The sequence below is a fragment of the Microtus ochrogaster genome, chromosome 8, assembly GCF_000317375.1.
Source record: "Microtus ochrogaster isolate Prairie Vole_2 chromosome 8, MicOch1.0, whole genome shotgun sequence".
Lineage (NCBI taxonomy): Eukaryota > Metazoa > Chordata > Mammalia > Rodentia > Cricetidae > Microtus > Microtus ochrogaster.
Genome location: NC_022015.1, coordinates 9,420,796 through 9,439,323, shown reverse-complemented (window position 1 = coordinate 9,439,323; position 18,528 = coordinate 9,420,796). Strand labels below are relative to the sequence as shown.

Here is an 18,528-nt window from a genome sequence, read left to right as displayed (position 1 = left end):
ACGACTGCTCTGCTGTGCGAGCGGATGTGTGTAGGTGAGGCAGAGGTAGCATTTTCTCAGAGAAGCTGAACACACTCACTGTGTATCATTTATAGAAACATTTACTGTGCCCTGCCTTAGAGAGTGGTCTGGGATGGGCAGGGACGACTTTCCTGGGGAGGTGACATAGGAATGAAGTGTTGGTTGACATGGATAAGGTCAGTGGGGGAACAGCAAGTGTTCCAAACCACACAAGTCATGGTTGTTGGGGCCACAATATGAACTCAAGCATGTTGACCTCGAAGCCAAGGCATGGCTGCCACATGACTGCCATGAACCAACCCTGGAGAAGCTGTAGATTCTTGCTTCCTCATAGCCTGGTTCAAAGCAAAGTGATCCTTAGAGGCATGCACGGAAGCATGCACAGAAGGATGCATGGAAACATTCACGGAAGCATGCAGTGTGGGCCAGAGTGGGATGGGGAATCCTCTTAATAGCTCTGACTTGTTCATCACCTCCTTGATGCCAGCCTTCCTGCCTGTGGGCTCTAGTTGGGCTGAATGGCTTCAGTACCCAAATCCCACATCAAGGTGTGGTGTGTGACTTCTGACTTGTGTCTTAGTTTCCTCATTGATAAGATGGGGGGGGCATTGCTTCCCATGTAACTCTGGGGATAATGCATTGGCTCATAGAGTTCTCCGGTGGTACTGACGGTTAAGTTCTGCACTATTATTGTTGCTTTTTATTACTTCATGATCCTCCCACTTAGAAAATGACAGGGCTGGTTTTATCTCATTCATTTTTTAGATGAAGAAACAGATGCCACAGTCAGTTCAATCTGGAGTGGTTTGACTCTAAAGCTGTGCTGTCCACCATGATGCTCTATACAGATTCAACCACAAGCTCACAGCTAAGGCAGGGTTGCTACCCCTTTCATCGTGGCTCCAGTCTTTCGAAAGCTTGTGGTGCCCATATCACAAATGTGGGCACTCAACCTGGCAGCAGTTAGTTAACCCATAGGAGGCTTGATAACCAGTTCGCAGTGCATGCTTTTAAAGCAAGGGACACACAAGAGATCTCTCGAGTTTTCTTAGGGATAAAGGGAGGACAAAGAAATTATAAAAATTTGGGGGTGAAAAAGACAAAATGTTTTTTATTTGAAGAGGTTCTTATTCTTGGTCAAATGAAATTTCAAAAAGTTAGGTTTTGGCCATAGCCAGGATACTGGAACACAGAGTAGGTAGCACCAGCAGGATGTGCCAAGAGAACAGGGCTTTCTGTCTTTAGTTCATGTTCTAAACTCTCTGAGAGAGTCTCTCTGTGCTTCTACCCTGCAGAGATGGGAGCAGGTGATCAAGAGATGCCCAGACTGACAAAAGGCAGGACAATCCAAAGCAAAAGGAACAGCTAACAGACATTGAATATTGGGAGCAAAATACTGTGGTTGATGCAGGGGAAAAAATACCACTTTATAAGAAATGAGGTTAATGCGGGAAGTGGCATCACGACATCAGCTCGGATGCTTGCCTCCATAATTAAATTTTCCTCAATTCCACCTCATCAGATTTCTTGAGATTACCAGGGATGCGACAATAGCAAATTACTCAAGATGAATCATTTCTCAAATTACATTACTCCCACCTCAGTGTTCCTTGTCTCGTTAACAAATGCAATTACTGCCAACAGGGGAATTGCTTCTCTTGGGGTGAAACTGACCCAGGGGTCTTTCTGGGAATGGTGGGAACAGCTCCCAACTCCTTGGAAATCACAGAAGGAAAAAAATGGAGAGACCAGGAGCATGAGGAGGGTCCTGGGCTCCTGTCTTGGGTAAGTAGACTCGGAGCCTCCTTTGTATCATCCTACATCTGATCCTAAGACAAGGAGGATGTGTGATTCTCACCTCTCTTCTTCAGACTTAGCTTTTAGATCTTTAAGAATGCAAAGGGTGCCCCACCAACGGGCACTTGAAGACATTAGGTAGGTGGACTCTGCCTTGGCTAATTCAGGAGCGGAGCCCCAGGCTTCAGTCTCAGAGAACTACCAGGTGTCTAGATATTGGCTCATTCAGCACAAAGACTTAGCAGAAGCTGTCAGAATTCATGCCAAGATCGTATTTTCAGGATTTCAGGCACCCATCCCACATCTCTGTCTTCCCGGCCCTGGTTGCCAGTGTATCACTCCGTTCCTGCCAAAAATGCTTCCCACTTAGCAGGACTGTCATGTGTATCTAGCTCCTGGACTTGTGTTGAGTAACATGCAGAGGGATGGTCCAGATATTGATTCCTCTCTGAATCTCAGGAAGTTCCCGAGGAAAACTGTGTGTGTGCTGGCCATGCCCACATTGGTCATCATCCCTTAAGCGACATGCCACAGAAGTGTGTAAACATCCAGACTGTATTAGGCATTAAGAGACATCTAGAGATGGTCTACCGTAAGCGGGAGAAAGTGCACAGGTTATGCACAAATACTATGCCATTTTCTATAAAGAGCTGGTACATCTCTAGTTTTCTATAATCAAGGAAGTAACTGGAATAAGTTCTTTATAGACACCGAGGGGTGTCTGTACTGGGAGTCTCAGAAATCCTGTTTCTATGAGTCTTTCTTATGAGCCTGGGCACATATAATTTCATGTTCCAGAATCTTCCTTGTAGCACTTTCTGCAGCAACAATGTCATCATCAGGCAACAGAAGTTACTATGTCCAGGAAAGAACAGCCTGTGGTTCTTCAATTGTGGAATCCCTGTGGCTGTCAACTTGCACACACTGACCTGACCGAGGTTTGGTACAGAATATACCATGGCATTCTAACCATGTTTCCTTTGCTTTAGGACATAGGCTTGTGCCTGTAATTTCAAACACTGAGAAGATATTAGAAAGACGAGCTCCAACCATCCACAGTAGTCACATCCAGAGGGTAAGAATTTAGCCCAAACAAACAAACAAAACAACAAACAAACAAAACAAAACTTCCCAAGTCTTACTGACAAAAGAAAAGTGGAGGAAAAATAGAAACGCAAGTGTAAATCCTTTGCCCTGAATAGCCACAAGTGGGCCAGTAGGGGGCGGTGTCCCTTTCTCTCTCCTCCATACACATTGGGAAGCAACAGCCAGAGGCGTACGTTAGTAATCTTTTTTTCTGTTTTAGCTTCCTGCTCAGACATGAATCCTGAAAAATTAATGTATCGTTTCCTTTCCTGGTTTTGGAGCTTAAGGGAAGTCATCCTAAGTATGGCTTATTCTGTGATCAGCTCTCCTTGTCCGGCATGCTTTACGGTTGCATGTGGCTAGCCTTTCCTGCTGTCTCCACTTCATGGGACTCTACTGTGGAAGCGGACCACACTGTCCTTATGTGTGGGGGACTTGTCTTGTGTTGCTGTGAACAACTCTGCTATGGTTCCTTTGTCTCTGCCTGTGTGATAGGTGTGTGTATGTTCAACACGAGAAGGGGGTCACCCATCCCACAAACTTACCCTACACGTTCATCTCTCAGGAGCCCTGCATATGCTCCCGCATCTCTGACCCGCCCTAGGTCACTGCCCAACCATCACAGGCACACAGGTATCTCCCACTCTGGAGCTTCTTTTTGCTTATAATTTCCATTACTATCTCTTATCATTAACAAAGGTAAGGTTTTTAAAATTATACATATGTGCGGAATTCATACTTTCTTTGTTTCTCTCTTTTATAGTTGCCAAGGACAGTTACCATCTTCAGAGGATAAATGACTTTGACTTTCAAGTCACATAGTCTCCGTCTCAACTGTTGGAGTCTGTCACCAAAGCCGTAAGGCAGACATAGGTACCGTATTTGACTGGGGCTCATAGTCTGCCAAGCTCTTGTTTATGGATTTTGTTTGAGTATATTTTGGGGAGCAAATATCTACCACCAGTGTGTGGCTTCTCCTTTTGACTTAGGGTCTCACATTTTTTTTTTTAATGAGCAGAATTCCAGCAGTAATTATTATTTTCTAAACAGCCAAGAAGCCATGCTAAATCAGTGTGTGCCTAGGATTAGTCCCCATCTTGTCTTAAACAGGAGCAATGCCTTATGGAAGACCAGAGGGCTCCCAGCTGAGAAATACCCACACAGATGGCATTGTCTCTGTGAACAGAGAGGAAATGAGACCTTACTATAGGGTAAAAAAGTAAGAAAAAGCATCCCCAATGTGGATACAAGGCAGCCTCATGCTCCATGTTGGGGACACACTCTCCTCCGCAAGGACCCTGAGAGTACTCACCTGGTTTGATGGGCTGCTTGTTGGAGAAGGTCAGAGGTGCGACAAGGAATTTGGTCTCTGCAACCGGCACCCAGTGATGGAGAATTTTTACTGTCCAGACCCCAGGCCTCAGAGGCAGATTCAAAGGGGGTTTGTAGTGTGTGAATTCCGCGGTGGACTCGATCAGGATATCGTAGGTGGCTGCGATGACGTTGACAGGGTCCACCCAAATAACAGTCACAGTCACATTGGGCCCCTTCCCCCATTTCTGCATCCCCACGGGCTCATCCATGGGCCCCAAGAGACCGCCGAAGTTCCGGAACAGCCTTTCCTTGGCATCCCAATCAGTGCCAACCTGAAACAGGAGAACACATTCTGAAACCACTGGGTCCCAGGAAGGTCCATGGTTGCACATACCCATTTCACTGATGAGGAGACTGAAGGTCCAAGTCTTCAGGGACTCAAGGTTACACAGCTGATAAGCAGAACTCATAGGACTTCTGCTCAGACTGGGACTAAATCCTACAAATCTCTCTTTAATCTGGCATTCTCTGTGCCTAAACCGTGCTGTGTGCTTTGACTCAAACTCCAAACCCATGAATTAAATACTAGTTCAAATAAACACTATCTTGCACACCATTTCAAGTAATAGCCTGCCATTTCGCTGGTGAGCCTGGGCTCCTCTTGGGCCTCTGATTCTACAAGTGGCACACCTGCATTTGCTGTGCTCCTTACGCATAAGGATGGAGACCTGGCTTTGGAGTAACCCACCAAGAAGCTTGGAAACAGAGTGCAACCTGTATCACTGCAGGATGGAGACCTGGCTTTGGCTTCTCCAGAGCATTCTTCTCTGGACCCCAGAGAGGGATGCCTTATATCCAGCTGGATGGTTGCAGGGCAAGCCTCTTGGCTTTCCTCCCTCCATTCTGCCACCTTCAAGCTACTCTGCATTCAAGAAGCAGGGAGCTGCCATGTGCTGCTTCACTACTCGGGTCTGAGCTAACCCCTCACCATGAGCTAACCCCTCACCGTGGTCCCCAGGCATTCCTATTATCCACCACCATTTACTGACTCTGTTCCGTATGGCGCCTCTTCCAGTCCTTTTAACCTACCAAGCCACCCTCTCCCCATCTCTGAATGGAATATCCTACTGCCTCATATCTGTGCACAGCCCTTATCTGAGAGGTCTCCTTAGGGTCCCCTGAACACTTTAACACATCACTTCTCCCTGCTGTAATGTCAGTCTGTGAAAAGAGAGCCTGCTCTGTGTGGATCTCAACTCTTCTACTGTTCCCCCAACAGGGCCGAGCAAAGCAATGTTTCCTAATAAGCAAATAAATTGCTTGACAAAAAAGTGAATTAGCCACATACAACCTTGGTACTGAGCTATGATGATGATTTAGATCAGATTAAATGAGGTGTCTTTTTTACTAACAAAAAGGGGATGCTTCCTAAGAGGAGTGACTTTGTGTTTCTGAAGTAACTGCACATAGGTAAAGCTGCTCTCTCTCTCTCTCTCTCTCTCTCTCTCTCTCTCTCTCTCTCTCTCTCTCTCTCTTTCATGGGTGCATGTGTTCATGTGTGCAGTTTGAGGTGAAGGTGTGGCTATACAAGTCCACTGGAGAAGTGTCTGTACATGCACAGCAAACAGTAGCTGAATTTCTTTCTCTGTGCTCTTGCCTGGAATTACTAAGCCCACTCTTCACCTAGGATACACAGTTCTACAGTTAACACTAAAGGCTCCCATTGGCCAGGCATGAGGTCAGCATCTGCATGTACCTGCTCATGTGATAGTCTCCTCTTGAGAATAACATTTCATTGTGCAGATGAAACTGAGGCTCAGAGACAATATCTTGCTGTGGGAGTCCAAGAAGTCTATCAGTAATGGATCATCTATTTGTATGTCCATCCATCCACCCGTCCGTCTGTCCATCCATCCATTCATCCATCCAACCATCCATACGTCTACCTAGCCATCCATCTCCTGTCAATATGCACTACCTATTAATTATTTATTTTACAGTATATATGGCCTATGGAGCAATATCTCATTTATATATTATTCTGTATATCATCAACCAAGAAATCCATCCATCCATCCATCCATCCATCCATCCATCCATCCATCCATCCACCCATCCACCCACCCATCATGTCTAAGTATCTGTGTACTACTCTGTCATTCACTGGTCATTCTATCTGTCTGCATATCCATCCATCCATCCATCCATCCATCCATCCATCCATCCATCCATCCATCCATCCACCTACCTAGCTACCTACCTCAAACTTGAATACATACTTAATGATCAGGGTTGAGCAGGTGGACTTCTCTATTAACCTATACTCAGAGCAGCCACTCTTGTAACACTACTAACAGAAAGAAGAATAGTCCCAAAGCTATGCAAGGGCCATGCAAAATGAATTCGTAACTGCTCAGGGAATTCTTGCTCTTGCATTTTCTAAAGGAGTGGAGGTGGACAGTTACCTTGGCATCTGTGTTCTTAAACGGAGTCACTTCAGCTGGAGAGTGTGGAGCAGCTTGCCAAAAAAATGGGTTCTTGTCTTAAACTGAGGAGCACGAAGAATGTTACATGCCCCCTTCCCAAAGTGTGAGGAGAGGGAGTCACCCTGTCATGCAGTCCCGTTTCTGTCACATCTGTTATGTCTGTTATTTCCACTTTGCCATAGTGTGGAAGTCTACAATCATTCATTACAAAATGGGCTCTTGCTTAAGTTTAATAAATGTTCAAGTTCAAGCCTACCATCGTGCTTCCTAGCTCCTAACCCCTTTATCTTCATCTCTCCATCTCATTCACCATGCTCTAGTCACACTGGCCTTGCTTCTTCTTCAGCATGCCAAACCCCTGCCCAGAATCACAGGACATCTTCCTGTGCTCTGTTATTCACTCAGAATGTTCTAGATCTTCCCATGGATGAAATAGCTCTTCCACAAGATTTAGTTTGAATCTGATCTATTTTCCAAAGCCTCCCAGAAGAAATCCTATCAGAGATTGCCTCCACCAGCCTCCTAAGCCTGAGCAACCATGTGAACAGTTTTCCTTTCGTTCCGAAATATCTGCCATGAGATGAACTAATTTCTCCTTCACCCACTACTTGTCTGCCTGCCCCAGTAGAATTTGGTTCCGTCCATTGTGATGGAACACTTTGTCTGGTTCACTGCTGTCTCTCATGAATCAAGTATATTGTAGGTCGTTGGTGAGCACCCTTTTCTCCAATCAATGGCAAGGAACATCATGCTAGAGAAATCTATCTAAGTTGACCATCTGCCTCTCTATAAGATCCTGAGACCATGCTAACATCAATATCAAGGGTGCCCTTACACAGCTTATAAATGGCCCTTTTTAGATCTTCCTTCCTTCTCGTTTAACGCTGTACCTCAGTCATTAAATAAGCTTCACTAGAAAAGTTCTACATATAACATGAGGGCCTTTGCCTCCTGTGCCTGCACTGTTAATGGTGGAATTGGTTGTCTTCTCACCAGGGATGCAGGATCTATTGTGAGAACACTCACAAATTACTAGCCATGTGATGGCCAACAATCTCTTGTCATTGCCAGAGATACCCAGTGACCCAACAGCAGTCTGATAAACAGGGAAAGCCCAGCCACCAGACATTCATCTCTTTAATGGGACATTAATGTCTTCAATGGGCTGCTTGGGACCCCAGAGCAGAGTCCAGCTGGTGCAGCATCTAATTGCCCTGCTGACTCCGGTAATTTATGGAGCTGGTTGCCACAGCATCTCAGAGTCAGTCAGTCAGTCCCCATAGAACCTTCTTTAAAAACACGAGTTTACAAGAAACTCATCCTTGCTTGTTTGACAGCGAATTCATTCAGTCATGGAGCAAAGCAAAGAAAGAGGCCCGCAGTGAGTGGAGAAGGACCAGCAAGGAAACCCAAGCAGGTGAGATCTCTCCCCTCACGCTCCCAGCCCCTCAAGTTCCTGCAGATCAAAAGCCACTCTTCAACCTTAACCTGGCACTCAAACTCATTTGTGAGGGTCGTGAAGCCCCGCCATACTTCTTCTTCCTTCCAGCATTGCCTAGCCCCAGGGACAGCCACATTCATTCAACAATATTCAGCATTCCAGCTTTCTGGTGTACAATCAAGACATGTTCATAAATCAGCAAGGTAACATTATAAGGTAAATTCTAAAAGAGGCAATTAAAGATGTAGCTGGTGTATAATGCTGTTATTGTGACAGAAGGCGGGGTAGTCAGGGAAGGAGTCTCTGAAGGTGCCTCTTTGGATTTAGATCAGAATGACTAAAAAAATAAAAGATAAAAATATAGGACAACTGGGAGGAAGCACTATAGGTAAAGGGAGATGACAAGCTCAAGTCAGGAATAAGGACATCTGGTTTGACAAAGATGCAGGAACTATGAGCAAGAAATGGTGCAGTATTGGACAAGAGTGGAGAGGCAAACACTAGCCAGATCGTGTGGGGCCTTCTGGACCTGGAGGTAGGGATGATGTGATAAGCATCTACCAGGAAGCCATCTCCCAAGCCCAAAACATTCCCAAAAGCTGATGTTATTTGAGTAGAGGAGAGTGACGTTTTATGGATCCATACATCTGCAGTTAGCCTACTTATTGTTCTCTGGACATTTCTGTTCCCTAATCTATCTACCCACTCATCCATTATCTATCCATTCTTCTGTCTAATCTATCCATCCATCCATCCATCCATCCATCCATCCATCCATCCATCCATCCATCCATCCATCCATCCTGTTGCCTACAAGTACATTCATTTACATGTCTGTCCATTTGTCATCTATCTCTTCATCTATGCATCTGTCTGTCCATCCATCTACCCATCACCCATCATCCTATTGCCTACACTTCCATCATTTATCTGTCTGTCCATCTGTCACCCATCAACCCATCTGTCCATTTATATGGCCACCTATACTCCCATGCTTCAGTCCTCCTCCATCCATTTGTTTGGCAGTCTGCCTAATTACCAACCAGCTTCATCTATCTATCTATCTATCTATCTATCTATCTATCTATCTATCTATCTATCTATCTATCTATCTATCTATCCACTTACATTGCCACCAGCCCACCTACTCCTAAAGTATAGGAGCTAGCCCCTGTGTTAGGAACAAGGGGAACAATATAAAATGAGGCATGAAATTTGTGGCCAGTGAGATGTGGGATCAATTTTGTGATTTTCCCATGTCTTAGCAGCTATTTAGAAAACAGTTGGAAGTCCATAAGCCTCACCCAATCCATAAATGGTACTAATGCCACGACTTCATGAGAATGCTGCCTTGTTGCTGACTCATTACTAGAATAGACTTAGAAGAAATCAACTGATGGGATGCAAAATTAAGGGAAGAAAATCTGCCCTAAAACAACAGACCATGCTTCTTGGCTGATTCGGTTCAAAGACACTGACATGCCATTATACTTCTCTGTTTGCACTGTTTATGATATATACTGTTCCAGTATATGTGACTGGGAAATTGTCTCCAGGAACAGGATAAGCTCATCTTTAGGGCTCTACAAACACCCTCTTCCTCTGTTTCCAACTCTAAGTGTCAGATGAGGCCCAGAGTCTGGCAAGAGAGCTTCAGCAGACAATTAAGACTGACACTGTTTGGCCTCTTACCTCAGAAAACTGAAGCCTCCCAAAGTCACTGGGGGGACTTGCGATCTTGAAAACTTTCTTCGGCATCATCCACGTCTCCAGTGTCTCCAGTTTGCTTACAGCAAGGTTAGTCACGTGGTGCTTGATCAGGAAGCCCTGGAAACGGTCGGCAAGGAAGTAGAGATGGACAGATGCTGGGTGGCCCATTGGGTAGTACCTAAAAACACGGGACCAGGGTATGAGGTGTGCAGTGTCATCATGCTGTTCCTCACACTTCACAGTGGTCTAGCTCCTCAAATGGACCCTATTTAGCTAACACTCACCGTAGTTACATCAGTCTGAAAGCTGCTGTCTCTGAATCTAGGGTCTAAGCAGTTGCAAATAACTTCTTTTTTAACCAAGAGGTAAATGTAAAACATGCTGACTGTAGGAAAGTACAATAAAGAAATTGCTGCTTTGATGCCTTTTCCCATAAATAACACCAATTCACAGAGATCTATTGAGTGCTGGGTACCTGAACACTTCTGTTGCTGCCTTTTTCTGTAGCCTCATTTTCTATGCAGGTATCTGCAGACATGGTGCCTAGTGGGCTGGCTAATGTGTGTGTCTGAGAGTGCATGTGCAAGCATGTGAAGGTTAACTAGACACACGGATGTCATTCTCTGGGTATCTTCCACCTTGTTTTCAGAGGCAGGTTCTATCACTGACCTGTAGTTAGACTAGCTGGCCAGTGAGCCCCAGACACCTCCCCAGTGCTGGGATGACAAAGCACCTGCCACTATGTCTGGCTTTTAAAATGAGGGTTCTGGAAAACGGAACTTTCGTGCTTACACTCACAGGGCAAGCACTTTACTGACAGAGCCATCTCCCCAACCCCATGACTATTATACAGCTGGAATCATAACATATATGCTATGCTTTTGCTCCATCGGACTTCCTGGGAACTCTCATCTCTGATAATAAGATTGTGTGTGTCTGTGTATAATATGTGTCATGCAACACGGTATTTTACAGAACCAGTGATCTATTGATGGATAATAATAGATTGTAAAATATTTGTTATTCCTTTGGAATTCACATTCATTCACTCCCTTACATACGCACCTCTAAAACTCTTTTCATCTGGTACCCAAGCTTGTCAGAAACACTGATTTATCTTCTTGTTGCCTTCCTTAAGTGGGTGTTGATGAACCCACACTGTTTTTTCCTTTTCTAAAAATTGCTGCCAATACACACTTGCAAACACCCAGCCTTCCATAGTAAGATTATTTTAAATTGCATGCCGTTGGTCTGCACAGTTTTTCTCGCTAGATAGGGCTGGAAAGCTTAGCAAAGAGGAGGAAGCGGGGAGCAGAAAGCAGAAGGGAAGAGGAAGCCCTGGAGACCAGCAACTCTCCACTTGCAAAATAAAAAGCTGCCACTTCTGCAGCGTGTAAATTGCACAGCGATAAGAGGCCACTGTGGCTCCCTAATAACAGCGTTCCACAAATCACTGTCCCTTCTCTGCTAAGCGCAGACTTCCCTCTACTTCCGATCTGGAGTTTTAAGTCTTTATGTTCAATTAGAATGGCTGGGAAGCCTCCTTCCTATGTTGACGCGTCTCTTGAAATCACTGCCTTGTTACCGGGATGCCTCTGGGGCTCTGCAGAAAGAACTTGCCTCATCTTCAGACTGCTGGGTCTTCACGGATTGTGCCGCCACTTTAAATGTGATCATGGTGGGCGGGATGCCTAGGACACTGTGCTGTTGCAGTGTCTGGCAGTGTCCGGCAGTGTTTTCTCACGGAGATGTTAGGTGCCTGTGCTGCCCAACACAGTAGCCACCAGCAAGTGCTGAGCACTTAAAACGTGGACACAATTTTTAATGTTAGTTCATTTATTATTTTTTAATTTGTGTGCATGTGTGGTACAGGTATTTGTGTGCATGCGTGAATGTGTGTGTGTGTGTGTGTAGGCCAGAGGAGATATACGGTGTTTTCCTCTATAACTCCCCAACTTATTTTTTGAGACAGGGTCTCTCCCTGAATCCAGAGCTCACCAATTAGCTAGATTAGCTGGCCAGTGAAGCCCAGGGATCTTTCTGTCTGCCTCCTAGAGCTAGGACTAAGGGTTCATGCTGGCTTTTGGCTTGGCTTTATATGTGGGTGTCTAGTTCATGCTGCCATGTCTGGCTTTTTATGTAGGTTCTGGGGATCTGAACTCAAGTCTTCACGCTTGACTAGCAAGCATTTTCCTCATCTTCTCAGCCTTCTTACTATTATTATTTTTTCTTTTCAGACAGCACCTCATGCATCCCAGGTAGGCATAGTTGAACATGGTCTTGAATTTCTGGTTTTCTTTTCTCCACTTCCAAACACTGGGGTTACAGATGTAGGCTACCATGTTTGGCTTAATGTTAGTGAGTTTAAATGAAAATGATCAGGTGTGGTACTTGCCCTCCTTGGAAGAGTCTGTGTTCACCTGCATGGGTGTCCCCAAAGCCTCACGGCTCCAATATCTGGAGCACATTACAGCTTTGTCTGCACGGGCGTGTAGAGTCCATTTCCCACCTCCTGGCTCATCTTTAGCCAATAGCAAGTGTAGAGATGCCATGGATGGTCTGATCCAGGCCTTGCCACCCATGCATCTACCTTCCTGACTTCTTGGGGTCACCTTGAGAGCATGTTTAGGCTAGCCTGTGGGAAGATGAGTCACTGGTGACAGATGGGAGCCACCAAAGTTGTCAAGCCCGTGTCATTGTGGTTCAGTTAGCAGTTTCCAGTCAAGAGCTGCAGAACCACCCTCTCTCTGCCCTGCAGGTGGCTGCAGATGCAGAAGAGAGGCAGGCCCAGACTGGAAGGAAGATGGTGAGCACGAAGGAAATGATGACCAGTTCCAGCCCTGCTCTCTTTGTGACAAGGTACTGTCCCAGCAGCCCACAGTTAATGCACTGTTGGCACTTGTTTTGTGAGGTGAGTGTGGCTGCAGACAGAGGAGCGCTCACTGCCTGGGAGTGAAAGGAGAAAAAGGGAGAAAGTAGTTCAAGAAAGGAGCAGACAATCTTACTGAGTGCTGCTGAATGTCAAGAACACGAGCGAAGGCCGAGTATTGGAGTAATCTGTTGCTTTATTGCTTGCTTTTCCTTCCTTTTCTCTGTCTATGTCTCTGTCTCTTTTTGTGTATTTTTGCCTGAGTGTGTACATGTAAGGCTGTTGGTGAGTGTGTGTATAGAACGCCCGTGAAGGCCAGAGGACAGTGTTAGGTATCAGTCCTTGGGCTCCTTCTGCCTTTTGTTTGGGGTGAGGTCTCTTATTGGCCTGGAACTTTGTCACTTAGGCTAGGCTAGTGGGCCTGTGAGGCTCCAGGCTCCATCTGTCTCCCACTCCCTCTCATCATTGCCAGGTTATAGGCAGGTGTTACAGGGCCTGGTTTTCATATGGGTGCTGGAGATCCAAATGTCTTCATGCTTGTGAGACAAATGCTTTCCCCCATTGAGCCATCTCCACAAAGGGTTCCTGTTGTGTGGCTCCAATGCCCCTACTCTACGGAACAATGCCAGAGGCTGGCCCAAGCCTTCCTAAGGCCCCCACAGGGGCACTATAGGAATCACTGTCATCACACCGGCTGCTCTTTATGAGCCACAAGCACTATGCTTACTGCTTGAAGCTGAACTCAAATCTCTAAGTTCGAGTGTAAGGCTCTCTCTGCTCGTTTTTTTTCCCATCTGCCCAAACTGACCACTTTCTGACCATGGGTACTTTACTTTGGGCTCCTGGTGTGCCGAGCTCATTTGTGCCTCAGGACCTTTGCATAGGACATTCTCTCTGCTGGGGATGCTCCTCTCCTCTTGTGAGTGTATGGTAAGCTGTGCTTTGCTGTAATGCTCAATGAGAACTAGCTGAGAACTCAGCAGAATGTTAGTTCTTACCAATAGTTTTGAACTCTGTGTGTGTGTGTGTGTGTGTGTGTGTGTGTGTGCGTGCGTGCACAGGTGCATGTGCACACTTAGGAACTGGGTGTCTTTACACTAGAAGGTGAAGATCATGACCTTGAGGTCACTCTGTCTGGGTTAGCGGTGAATGTTGAATGCCCAACAAAGAGCCTGGTGCACAATGGGTGTTCAAGCAATGCTTGCTGAATGATTGAAAACCTAGGTTTCCCTGTAGCTGTGTGCTTGTTTCCTAAGTACATCTGAGGACCATGCCACCTGAGATGTAATACAAAGCCCTCTGCATCTTATCGTCACATTACTTCATCCCTAGGTAATGGTAACAGCAACTACACTAGGAAAAGGGAAAGCGCCAAGAGGCAGTAAAATAATTTATAGAATGCAGTGGGAACATTTGTCTCTCTCCGTATTTACATAAGGTGAGTGTGAGAAAAAAAAACAAAGCAACATACAACGTTTGGATTTCTGAATGCCTTGAAAGAGCTGGTGATTTGGTAGTCAACTTCAAGTTGAGAGTCTTACTGGATTGGGCTGAAGTTGAACCAAGTAGCACCAGTGGTCTAGGCTGGTCTGCACAGTTATCTCCTGCAGCGCTTGTACTGACTTGCAGTTGCATGGAGCTCAGGTGGTCTAGACTGGTGTGCACCATGCCCCTTGTAGGGCTCATGTTGACTCACATGTTCATGGGCCTCTGGTCTAGGCTGGTGTGCACAGCTCCCCCTTCAGGGCTCATGCTGACTTGCAAGTTCACTTAACTTAAGAGGTCTAGGTTGGTGTGCACAGCACCCCCTGTGGGGCTCATGCTGACTATTATATTTACTGGCATCTGAGTTGGGTTTTTGCAGGAACATATTGGCATCTCAATCCCTGCATGGTGGATCGGAAGTGGCCTCTCTTTCCTTGTTCTCGTATGTTTGAATCTGCTCTATCAAACATTTCTGCAGAGCACATGCATTACTTTATAATGAGAAAATGAATCAATAAGCAGTGTTTTATGAAAGGTTGTAGCACAGCCTGGAAGTGCACAGCGTGCATGAAACGCCCAGATCAGATGAAAGGCACTTGCTGTTTCCCTAGATGCCCCACAGGTAGCAATTCATTCTCCTTTGCCTTTTTGGGATAAGGGTCTTTTGTCCTGATTTATTCCCAGCCTCCGATTCATAAATACAAGGCTTTGCCCACGGCAAGGCACAATAGCTCCATCACAATAAAAAATGAAGGAGAAAAGCCAAAGGATTCTGGGCCTGAGGCAACTGGATGGCTTGCTTCATTCCAAAGCAAGTACCAGGAGAAAGTTTCAACAACCCTAAATAAATCGGGAGTGTCTTTTGGAATTTCCTCTAAGATTGTTTATCTTATAGGTCCTAGGATGCTCATGATTAAGAGGGTTTGGGAGGACAGTTGCCTCCCAGGTTTGGGGTGTAATGCTGTATACTGGGCAGACAGTCTATGGTTCCAAGGTTTACACTCTCCCACAGTCTGACCAGGGGGAAAAGACACTCACTGACATTGATACTGGGTTGGTGCAGCCACATGAGATGGACCTGTTGGAGGTGATGTCCCTTGGCTTGCGGGAGGTTAGGAGTGGGAGTATCAGTAACCCTTTAACCCCAGAGAGGGATTGGGAGATAGCTCGGTTGGTAAAAGTGCTTGCCATGCTAGCGTGAAGATCCGAGTTCAGATCCTTAGTACTCACATAAGAAGGCAGAACTGTGGCATGTACCTGTACTGCCAGCACTGGGGATGTGGAGACAGGAGGACCCCTGGGGTTTGCTGGCCAGTCTTACCGAATCAGTGAGCGCCAAGTTCAAAGAGAAACCCAACACACACACACACACACACACACGCACGCACGCACGCACACACGCACGCACACACACACACACCACAAACACACACACGCACGCACACACACACCACAAACACACACACACATGCATGCACAGGCACACACACACAGTGGACTGCAAAGGTGGCTCAGCAGTAAGGGCTTACAATGCTCTTGTAGATGATGCTAGCTCAGCTCCCAGTGCCCAGAATGGGTAGCTCAAAACAGCCTATAACTTCAACTCCAGGACGACCAATGCCTTCTTCTGCCCCTCATGGCCCCATACCCACACAGAGGCACACGTGCATATACATACTTTAAAAAGAAATGTGGGGAAAACGAGGGGAAGAGTGAGAGAAGAGCGCACCTGACATTGGTCTCTGGCCTTCACAGTTCCATGAACATGTATGCACACACACATCATAATACATACAAGCTTCTGACAGGGCAGGACTGGACAGCCTTAATGACTGGGAAGGGTAAACTATGCAGTGATAGTGGACACACTAAATAAAAAGCCACAATGAAACAGCAATGAGAGGGGCGGCTTGCCGATACTATCTTAACCAAAACACTCACTTCTGGCCATTGTGATGGCTTACTAGGGCCACTAGGGCATCAAAATCACGTGAAAGCTACTGAACACCTCAGCGTGTAAAATGCTATTAAAACCAGGACGATAATGCACACTCATGAGGTGGCTCCTGGGTGCTTTCTTTCCATCTCACGGATGAAGAAACTGAGAGTCCAAGGGGTTCACACCTTGCCCAAGGTCAGATACAGTGGTGCACACCTGTGATCTCAGACGTGGTGGTTGAGGCTGGAGGGTCCCAGCGAGCTTAAGGCCAGCCCAGGTGACACAGCGAGGTATTGTTTGCAAAAGAGAGAAACCAAGGAAGACAGTCTGATGGGAAGGAGAGGAGGAAGAAAGGGAGGAAGAGAGGGAGAATGTGATCAGGGTCGGTATTACTGCTTATGTCCCGGGAATAAGAGTAGGCTAAGAAGCAGAGCCTTAGCACAGTGTGGAGGGACTCGCGTGATGGGCGGGGGGGCGGGGAAGCAGGCAGCGGAGAAGCATGGCATTAGCACCTTGCTCTGCCAGCGACCCAGCTCAGCACCTGGCTCACCTGCAGCTGTTCTCGCCGTCCGTGTGCAGGGACGACTCTGCCCTTCGCAGCCCCAGGCGGATGAAGGAATGGTAGAGGGTGAGTGCCACATCGCTGAGGCTGTGGACACCGTCCGGCTCATCATAGACGTTCTCCCAGTAGGAGCGGAGGCCCGGGGTGCCTGCAGGATAGTTGCCATACAGGTAGGAGTCCAGCTGCCCAATGATTTCCTGGTTCACTATGGCTTCGAACTTTCGGGCAAAGAAGGTGGGCCGGGCTGTCTGCTGTGCTCAGAAGAGATACAAGACAAGTTTATCATCAAGCATTGTGTGTGTGTGATCATCCTACATCCTGCAAGGAGAAGAGGGCACGGCAGTAAGCCGTGGGACTTCATGACCTTTCAATATTCTCCTCTATAAAATGGGTCAGAATGAGAGGGGGACGATGTTAAAACCTGTAAGACATCAAAGCACAGTGGGCACTTAGGAATCACCACCCAAATGTCCCTGAAATAAATTGAATTGTGGGTAGTCAGAGCTAGATTGGTTCTCAGTGAAGGTTATAGACAAGCAATTTTAGTTGACTGGGAGAACACCTAACATCAGATTCACTGGCAATATTTACAAAGTGGAAGGTTCACAGGAACAATTTCTGGCTTCCTTTCAAACAGCAACTGTTGAGGGAAACCCTGGTCATATTCTCAAGTGGCAATGGTGGGTAAACTGGATTGGCAGCCCATCCCTTTAGATAAGACATAAGCTCTTCTTCCAGCCATTGTCCCCACTGTTCTTTAGAGTCCCTTGGCATCTTAGCTGATTGACAGGCTCACCAGGGACACTCCAGGGATGACATTTCACATGCTCCAGGATCTGGGGTCATGGTGCTCTGACAGGAAAACCCAGTCACTCATACAGGGGACTCTACACTGTCAATGACCCTTCCTTTCTTTTAATCTAAAATTATCCTTTGTCTCAGTTAACCTTGAATTTTGGGGCCACAGATCTGCTAGATAAACATTTATAATGGAAACAAAAACTTCCTTTCAACTAGCAGCTGCTTTCTTAGAGCGAATGAGACTACATACTGTCTATCTCAGGCTAATGTTTGGCCAGACCGTGGTCTGAGCAAGACTTTCAGCCAGGCAAACTCACAGTCCTTACCTTCTTCTCTACTCTGTCAACAAGTCTGGTGACTTTCAGAAATGTAAATCTCCCCCAAACTCCCCATGTATTATAATGTTTCCATGTAAACTGAGAACTTATAGAAATGGGCCCAGAGGGAGAAAGAGATTTATTCACAGATGTACAGCAACACAGTGGATGAAGATCTAGGGTTCAAAGACAATATGTGCTGACTGGGGGAGATAGTTCAGTTAGTGAAATGTCTGCATGAGGGCTTGAGTTGGATTTCTGGACCCATGTAGAAATACTGGCCATGGTCATGTGTGTCTATAATCCCAGGACTGGAGAGGAAGAGATGGGCAAATCTTTGGGCCTTAATCAGGGAATTCTGGGTTCAGTGAGAGACCCTGCTTCATGGACAGTATTGTAAAAATACTTCCTCTTGGGGGACTTAAGCATCTAGTCCCTCTTCATAAGACCTCAGTGACAAACCAACGACCACCCTGGGGAACTAAGGAGTCTGTTAGGCTTACTTATAGATCATGGGTGAAGGGTTATGGGCAGGAGCATGGGGGACCCTAAAGCACCTGGAAGGTCTGCACCCAGCAGAGATGATGGCTTCAGAGCTACATATATGGATCCTTTCCATGTTAAACTTCCCCAACCCGTATTCTCTATCCTCTCCCTGAGAACCCCCAGGGCCATATGCAGTTAGACAGCCTGCTAGATA

At 46.3% G+C, this 18,528-nt stretch overlaps 1 protein-coding gene across 1 annotated transcript in view; it reads right to left on the bottom strand.

The window, feature by feature from the left end:
* Xylt1 (xylosyltransferase 1) overlaps positions 1-18,528 on the bottom strand; it is a 296,401-nt gene that overhangs the window by 4,840 nt on the left and 273,033 nt on the right. Inside the window, exons 9-11 of the mRNA XM_005351043.3 lie at positions 16,699-16,961; positions 9,838-10,033; positions 4,217-4,550 (exon numbers count right to left, since the gene is read on the bottom strand). Of these exons, the coding sequence (XP_005351100.1) occupies positions 4,217-4,550; positions 9,838-10,033; positions 16,699-16,961 (793 nt within the window). The remainder of the gene's footprint in view (positions 1-4,216; positions 4,551-9,837; positions 10,034-16,698; positions 16,962-18,528) is intronic.